Raw genomic sequence first — 9075 nt, 5'->3', positions numbered from 1 at the left:
GAGATTGTTCTGGGAGAAAAGTTTATTTTCGGGAGCTTTGTGCTGGAATGTCAGATGCTTCTTGAACCTTGCTCTCCTCTTAGGAATGATAAAGATTCGTCTTTTATTCTCAACAGAGTCAGTCGATCACTTTAAACTGCATGTGTACATTTCTATTAGTTTTGAGCCCATATTAACAAGGCAAGCAAATTCTCACCAGAGGGTTTTGATTTTGAGTCAAAAAAATGCAAAGAAATTTACTTCGTGATCTTGACTTTTTTAATTTAAATCAGTGCTGCACTGACTGAAAGTCATGACTTGGATGTCGTAGACAACTTCAGAGACCTTCAAAGTAGCTCAAACTCAAAGTACTTGGGTGATATATTAATTCAGTTTGACATAATATAGGTACATAATATTAATATTAAATATTGACTTGTCAACTGAGCCATCTGGGAGATGTTTTTAAGTGAAATGAGCCCTTCAGAAGCTCAGTAGCGTCCTGTTTTGTGTCAGTGCGGCAGCAGGAAGCTGCTGTGGTTGCATCACTGCTATTAGGGGTGCATTGAAAGGACAAAATAGCAGCATGCAAATAGATAAAAAACAACTTCATCTTTGGATGTTAATCGCATTGTGATTAACGCATTGACATTGACAGCCCTAATTTCAACTTTTAAAAATTATTATTTAAGATGAAAAAAACCCATCTATTTTCTCTATAGACTTTTATGAAACAGAGATTTAAGCTTTCATTTCAAGTAACTTATACAGTAGATCACAACATGAGTCCTACACCAGAATAAATGAACACTGTTTGCTGGGCTGTCATTGGTCTTTGCTTTTACTGTAATTGTCAGATTATTATTAGCAGCCATTGGACATTATTACATTTCTCATTAATTATTGACTCAATTTTATTTCTTATGCAATACAGAATTTGAACCATTCTTCAATTTATATCTACAACAGCTACTTTAATAGCCATTTAGAGCTGTAGTTGGTACTTTTTTACAAATAGCTTTTTAACAAATATTGTCTTGTTTTTATTCACGTGCAGTAGTGCCATTAGAAACAATTTGAGAGAACATGACAAGAAATAATTTTAACAAAATATACCATTTGTAGCTTTTTTGTATTAATAACACTTGGTACATTAAAGGAACAAATACTTAAAGAAAACTAATTCACTCATACATAAATTTCAAAGTATTTACCAGAAACCAAATTGGTGAAATTTAATTCAGAACATTTACTGTCATCTGTATGATGGTGTTTTTGTTGTTCTTTCTGCTCCTCCCTGCCCATCCACCGTTGCCTGAGGACAATAAACAGCTACTTGACCTTTTTATTTAAAAGTGTTTGTTACACCCACTCCCAAAAGCTCACACAGTGAACTTCCATGCTGTTGTTTCTTTGTCTGTACACTTCCTGTTATGTATCCTCACCATAGCCCTCCACCCCCAACCTCTGCACACACTCAGTTATGCTATTTTATCAGACGTGTACAATAAAAAACCCTTGACTGACCTGCATTACCCATGACTTCATGTCCTTCTTGTCCCCACTAGGCGAGTGTGTACTTCAGAGAGCTGTCATGGTGAGGAAGAAGTTGACCGCCAGGGAAGGAAGAGGCTGGGTGTCTGGGACCCTCTTCTGTACACACTTCAGAGTGGCCTTTGTGCCTCAGGACAGTCCCAAACCTGACGTGAGTCCCTTTCAACAGCTTTAATTATTAAAACACTTGTATTATTATCATACACTGTTATAAATTTAATAATAATGTTAGTCTTTTTAAAAGATGACATTATGAAGTACATAAAGAATATTTAACATTATGCAAAATCTTTGTTATATATATTTTTTTCTTTAAATAACATTCATAATGCAGGACAATGCAGACCCAGTGCTTTTAGGAGACCATGATGTGGCTTTGGCGTCCATAGAGAAGGTTGTGGTTGGTAAGTAAAAATTCTCATTGCCACATTTTTACCCACAATCAGTAAGAAGTATTTCAGTGAATGCAGTGACAGGAGATTTATTAGTAGTGTTACTTTTATGTGATACTCCCTGTTTGGGTCCAATCACAGATTAGTAAACTGTAAATCAGGCCTTTTACTGTGATGCTGTCGTTGCTACTACCAACTGTTTGGACCCAAAATGACTTAAAGTTGATTGATTTGGCGACAGCTGTGGTTACTATGGTAACAGCAAATAAGTTTTAATACTACAGCAGACAAACGCTGAGCAGCTAATTAATCAGAAATATAAGAAAAGACTTACTAGTGTATCTGTGTTTTGTTTTGTTTTTCTATTTTGCAAAATTTTAACAAAGATGCAATTTCATGCCTCAGTGTTAGTAGTTTTCAGTTTAAAAACTGAAATTATTAAACCAAAAATCATTGCTGTTACGCTTTTTTTTTTTTTACCTTGGAATGTGCTATATAAATCAAAGTGTTTTTTTATGATTATTATAGTCCATATATGTTACTAAACTTAATTTTTAAATCGTTTAAAATAATCTTTTCATCTTTGCACCTCTTGTCTGCAATTTTGCAATTTTTAATTTTTTTATGGTGACTTTTTTAATATTGTAAATCATTTATCAATTAACTTAACCTTTTACATCTTTTCTCTTAATTCTTTTATTGTAAATCTTTATCCTTTAGTATGAGTTATATGTTTTTGCTCTGTAAAGCACTTGAATTGTCGTGTCGTTTGAAATGTGCCATACAAACAAAGCTGCTTTACCTTGCCTTTACTTTAGGTCTAACCTAGATTCTCATAGTACATATGTGGCTCTGCTCAGGGGTCTTTGGCTCTTGACCCATTTATTTGTTTATTATTTAATGAAGCTTCTCTCCCCTCCTGTGATGTAGTCGGCCCAAACAGAACAAAGCTGGTGACCCCGAACTCCTCGCTGAAGTTCACTCCTGAGGAGCTGGTTCTTTACTGTAGAGACCTGCGGGTCATCTGCTTCTTGTTTGACCGTCTCACTCCTGACGCACAAGTCATAGAGGTGTGTGTGTGTGTGTGCGTGCATCTCATGATTTTAGGAATTTAGTGATTTCATTTTAGGCATGACTAGTCATACACCGGCTTAAATATTGAGCTGTGAGCACAGCCCAAAACCAGGAATTTGCAAACAACACTTTTTTGAACAGCCTTTAAAAACACATTTTCTTTATTAGTTTTGTGTTTTTTCATGCATTTTTTTTTCTAGTTTTTAATTATTTTTTCCTTTTTTTACTGTGTGTATTTCAGTGAACCATGTTTTATGCATCTTTATAAGCAATTTCCAAATTATTCTCTCTCCCAGCCTTTTGTCAAAAATGTTGTTTTTTTGATGAAAATGCACAAATGCAATTCCTCTGCACTCACCACCTCTCAGCCTTTCTTACCGTCAGGAAATGAAAAACAAGTTAAAAGAAGTTATCGGTATCTTATCAGCCACAAGAAACTGGAAATGATCAGTTTATCGGTATCAGTAGAAATAATAATTATTATGCATCACTGGTTATGATATCTTTATATCTCACTTAGGAGTCAAAGGGAACCTTTAAGCTTGACAGAAATATTAATTTTATGTATATTGTGATATATATCGACATCTACTGAGATGAAAAAAATGATCGTGATAAGACTTTTTTCCATATAGCCCAGTCCTACATACACCGATGATCTGTCTCTGCAGGGCATTGATGTTGAAAGCTGATGACCTTTGTCATGTTGATGGGCTCACTGTGGTTTCCCTCCTCAGATAACCTACACCATCGCCAAGACCTACCAGCCTCCTAAACCAGGGTCAGTTTTATCTTTCCAGAACGCTGCCCTTGGGAGTGTAGGTGAGTAGATTAATGTATGCACCTTCATGTATACAACCCTGCTCTCCCTCGCCTGGCACTGATACAACATCTGATCAGTCTGCCTGTCTGTCTGTCATCCAGCAGCAGTGTTGTGTTCCCGAGAACACAGAGGATTATTCAGTATAGCACACATATTTTTACATTTTTTTTATGATGTCTTGTTGAAGCTGGGGTAGTCAGAGATCTGGAAGAAGAAAAAAAATAAGTTTTAAAAAATAATAAATACGACCACTGTCGTAAAGGCTGGGCCTGAATATTCAGCTTTTTGAATATGCGTTCTTTTGTCAGCATCCCTAATGTTAAAATTTGGCTTGATGATGTTGTCTGTACTCTTGAGCTGGAGAGGAGAAGATGTATTAGAAATGAGCTGGTAAACTTAATTGATGTCATTTGGCAACTTTTTATTCAATACTTGGAGAAAACATCAGTGTAATGCTTTTGCAGATTTTTACCTTAGTCTTGGGTTTCTATGTTGGGTGGGTTGCTTCGTTTATCGAGTTTTTCTTTATCGCCTAATTTAAAAAAAAAAAAAACTAATTCACTTCATGCTGTATTTGTATATTGACCAGTCATTTCCATGTTTATGTATATATTTAATGACAATTTGTGCAAGTTGACTTCACTCCCAATTAAATGCTTTAACTAAAGGTGAACTTGAAGCTGCAGCTGTGAGCCTTTGGCTCTGGTTAGCAGAAAGCTAAACCAGTAGCAACATTTCTCTCCCTCTTTGAAAAGCTTTGCTAATTTTGATGTAATTTATTTCAGTTATTGTGAGACCTTCTTTAAGCCTCTCTTTATGATGTCTGTTTTCATTTTTCGGGTTGCTTTGCAGTGTAGGCAGTTGCTGCTAATGCTGAAATAGCAACTTTGAGGGATTTTCCGCCATTGAATCAGGCTTTGCATGCTCATTTGCATTGCATTAATTGCATATATTCCCATGACAGGTGGAACATTAATGAATGTTTCAGACACTTTAACCTAATGTGTGTGTCTGTTTGAATATTAACACCATGAAAATGATTGAGATTCGTTGATCTAAAGTATTCATCAGTAAATGTGTCGATCATTCATTTTTTTCTGCTCATATTTCACTGTGATGAATATTCATTGAGGTAACAGCTCAGTGAAAGTGAGAAGTGAATGCCCACATGAAGCAGAAAGGCAGCATGAATGTGTTAGTCACGTTCTGTGCTGACTTTCTAAATCCTTAAAAGTTTTCTTCTGATGTGCCTTCATCAAGTCTGTTCTCACTTTTCACACACTGTAGCTCCGGGGACAGAATGTACCCGAAAATCACTGTTTGTCATTTTGACTTCAACTCTGTTTCATCTATTTTTGTTTCTGTCTATTTCTACTTTCTGCTGTAATATTAGAACATGATGTTACAGCTCTTATGACTGGAGGGAATATTAAACAGGAAACATAATGGTTGCTGTGCAGACCATAATGATATATAAAGCTCACATCCTCGCTGGTTGGCAGAATTAGAAACATTCTCCTCTATAGTGACGCAATGAAAATGTTGAAACCATGCCCAGATGTGAGGAAATCTCTGAGCGGTTTTAAGGCGAAGCTCAGTAATATTTTTGTGGTCTGATTTTGACAGTGATTGATAAGCATAATCAGTGAAAGGTCAAACCTACATTTGACGTAATAGTGTGCTATCAGATAGAGGAAATCCGACTGCTTCAGCAAACTGGACACACTTCACATCTCAATAAGAACAAAAAAGTCTTAAACGTTAAGCCAACTGGCTGTGCCATACAGCGGTGGTTCCCAACAGGTCCAGCCACTGGGTCCAGATTTCTCCGTAGTCATTATTTCAAGGTCCGCACGTAAGAGAGATGACTACATATTCAATTTTATTCCACAAAACGCTGAAACTCTATAGAAAAAAAAAAACAAAAAAAAAAAACATGTCTTCCTAACCTGAAGGCCTGTGGGTTTGGAATGCATGTTTTCTTTATTTAAAAAAACAAAACAAAAGTGGCAAAAGATTTCTTTTTGTCTAAAATTTTTGGTGATTCTTTTAAAAAACTTTCTTGCAAGGATTTGATGTTTTTGAAGGTGTTTTTTGTCGATTTTCTTTTCTTTTTTGCTTTCAAAATAAAAATAACTAAAATCATAACATTCATAGCCAGAAACTGTAGAAATAGAAATTATCATTGGATTTTCAAAATTCTGATGGTCCTTTAACACATAATGCAGGATGACGGATTCATACATTTTCCTCTAGTCAAAAGGGGAAAAAACAGTACCACTGCCATATAGAGTAATATGAGCCCGTCTGTACAATACATTATGCTATGTTGAAGCTACGCCAGGCTGGACAGGCTGTGAATGACTGTCGGCTTTTGGATAAATAATGCAGGCCCCCCCCTCTGAAACAAGTGACTCGATGACCCACAGTTCAACTCTGCCCCAGGGGTCAAGTGTGTCCGGTGTGTGGTCACTGCGTTGACGACATTACTGTAAAGCAGGAATAGTCAACTTGCCTTGCATGGGGACCACTCCTGCAAAATGACCGGAGGCAGGGGGCCATTTAATAAACAAAAAATAACAATTAATATATGAATAATTAGCCCAGGCCGCTGTTGGGGTTCTGAGGGATCCTCCCCTGGCACTATTTTGATGAAAAAGCTTAAATGCACTCTGGCACCTTCTTTGCATTAAAGACCAAAGTAAAGCAATTTGTTTTCATAATGAAGTAGAAAATTGGGAGAGGGCCGCCTAACACCCAATCATGGGCCAGATTTGGCCTGTGGGCCGTAAGTTTTTTGATTTGTTGGTTTTTATGAGGTACTTATTCATATACAGTAAATGTCAGTTGCCACACCCCCAGTTTGGCAGCAGTACCGACACAACAGCTAAGCAATCAGCACTGCTGTGGATGGTGGCAGAACCTATTTTAACTTGGAAGCAAATAATGGCTTCAGTTCCTATTTATGCTTTTGTCAAAACCAGACTTCATTGAGAAAAACAGTCATTTAAAGGGATCTTTTGGTTTTTGAAGTGGGGCTGTATGAGATATTTATTTATAGTCAGTGTATTACATACAGTAGCTGGCGGTTGGTGTATTCCCAATTTGTAGAGACAGACAGGGTGCGCACCCACAGCTTAGCATTACCATACTGTATAGAATTAATAATAATTAATAAGCTCTCCTCATCATACACATGGTAAGAGTACCATTAGTAACTGATCAGTCCTCTGCAGTGGCTTTATGAAACATGTGGGCTCACTGTTGTATTTTTTGTTGATTTGTCTCCATACTCTTTCCTTTAGAAAAGAGTTAAAAGCCTGTTTATATGAAATATAATTAAAAAGTCACAATATCATCATGCTCTGCACCTGGTTTTGTCTCCAAAAAGTGTCATAAGCATCAAAACAATATTTGCACTTATCACACTTTCTTCCTCCAGAAATGAAGCAGTTTCTAAGCAACCGTCGTCGAAACACCCACATGAACTGGTATGAATCTGCCTCAGACTGGGAGCAAGAACTGGAGAGATGCGGGGCCACTGGCTGGAGAGTCAGCTCAGTCAACGACCGATTCGAGATGTCCACCAGGTAAAATCACACCCTGGGTTTTTTTAATCTAAATGTAAATGTGTTCAGTTTTCACAGATATCCATCTCCTCATGTTATCTCACAGCCAGTGTAAAGATACTTAAAGTGTCAATTTAAATCTACCAGCAACACTTTCTTGAGGAATGTGTGAATATATCATCTCACAAGGCCTTGACTACAGAACATTGGAGTGGCATTGTTGTGCAAACGTAAAGGAAACTGAATGTCAGGCAAAGCCAAGGATACATTCCTATAAAAGACACAAAGAGAAGAACTCAGTTTAATTAAAACATGTTCAAACCTGTTGGCGTGTTGAATACATGAAAAACTCATCCATGGTCCCTGGCTGCTATCACGCTACTGTTTATAGTCTGTCAATAAAATGGTGCGTTCTCTCTGTTTTTTTGCAGCCTACCGAGATCCATCGTGGTTCCACAGAAGGTTTTAGACACCGAGCTGAAGAAAAGCTTCGCCCACTTCAATGAAGGACGCATCCCTGTGAGTGCACTCAGTACTGAGAAACATTCTCATTCAACCCAACACTATTCATTAAAAACTGGATCATTAATTCACATGTTAACAGCCTCTGTTCTATAAAAAAAAAATATTTCCAAGCATTTTTATATTCAATAGCACATCTCTTTGTTTTTTATTTGTATACATATTCTACAGATTTTAAATATTATTTTAATCATCTTGGACTTCAGACAGAATGTGTAATTCTGGTATTTGTAACCAAAACCTAAGACACAAGCTTGCAATTTTATTTGCTATGATAGAAGGGTTGTTTACAGAACATATTTAAGGTGCTTCAGGCAGTACTACATTTAATTACACTGGTGATCAAAACCAGCCACGCTTGAGCTTATATACACACATCCTGTTTATTCTCTAGCAGCATGGTTGGTGCTGAACTGAAAGGATTTTTTTTTGCTCAAGGTCAAAAAACAAGACAAGAAGACAAAAAAACCCAATAGAAATAATGACAAATAATTTTAAAAAATTAGTAGAAAATTACAAAAAAAGAGATGAAAGAGAAAAAAGCAGTAAACTATATATCAATAGGGGTCAGTATGACAAGACTTAAGAGTCAATGGTGTCCATTTTTTCTATGTAGGTGAAAAAAGGTTGCCATACAGCATAAAATTTCTGATTTCACCCTCATAGATTTTTTTTTCAAAGTGAGATGACTTATAAAGTCTTCATATCCCAAAGGTTGGAGGAAGTTTAAGTTGTCAAACTTAATGATGTAAAAACGATCTTCCTTTTTTACCTGATAACGAAGATGTACACCTTGTGGAGTGACTCCAAATACAGCATGGAAGATGTGTTTCGAACTGTACTGCCTGAGGCACCTTTTTAACATGTTCTCAGAGCAGCCCTAACGTCATAACAAATAAAATTATATGTTTGACTTTGTATTTTCATGCTTTAAGAAGCTGGTGCTGACTTTCAAAACTAACCTGAGAGCTTAGCATTTGTCCTTCCCAAGTGTGCATTATGTATTTTAATAGAACAATATTTCAACCGCAGTTACCGTTTTGATGTGTGTTCTTCCTTCTTATTAACATTCTTGTGAGACAAATTACAAGATAAACACAGATTCAGTGAGTGCCTTCTGGAATTTTAACAATGTGGAACTTGTTATTAAGGGGGTGAAATT

General features: G+C 36.5%; 1 protein-coding gene across 1 annotated transcript; it reads left to right on the top strand.

Moving 5' to 3' along the window:
- Positions 1-1547: 1547 nt before the first annotated feature.
- Positions 1548-7910, top strand: LOC121966776 (myotubularin-related protein 10-like; the record flags this gene model as incomplete). The annotated part of the gene is made up of 6 exons (XM_042516842.1): positions 1548-1684; positions 1868-1937; positions 2856-2995; positions 3737-3821; positions 7265-7412; positions 7823-7910. Coding segments are annotated over 6 exons (668 nt in total), but the record flags the coding sequence as incomplete, so codon positions are not given.
- Positions 7911-9075: the final 1165 nt, after the last annotated feature.

This window comes from Plectropomus leopardus, unplaced genomic scaffold (assembly GCF_008729295.1).
Source record: "Plectropomus leopardus isolate mb unplaced genomic scaffold, YSFRI_Pleo_2.0 unplaced_scaffold2586, whole genome shotgun sequence".
NCBI lineage: Eukaryota > Metazoa > Chordata > Actinopteri > Perciformes > Serranidae > Plectropomus > Plectropomus leopardus.
Note: the sequence above shows the minus strand (reverse complement) of the source record. Positions and strands in the feature narration are given on the sequence as shown.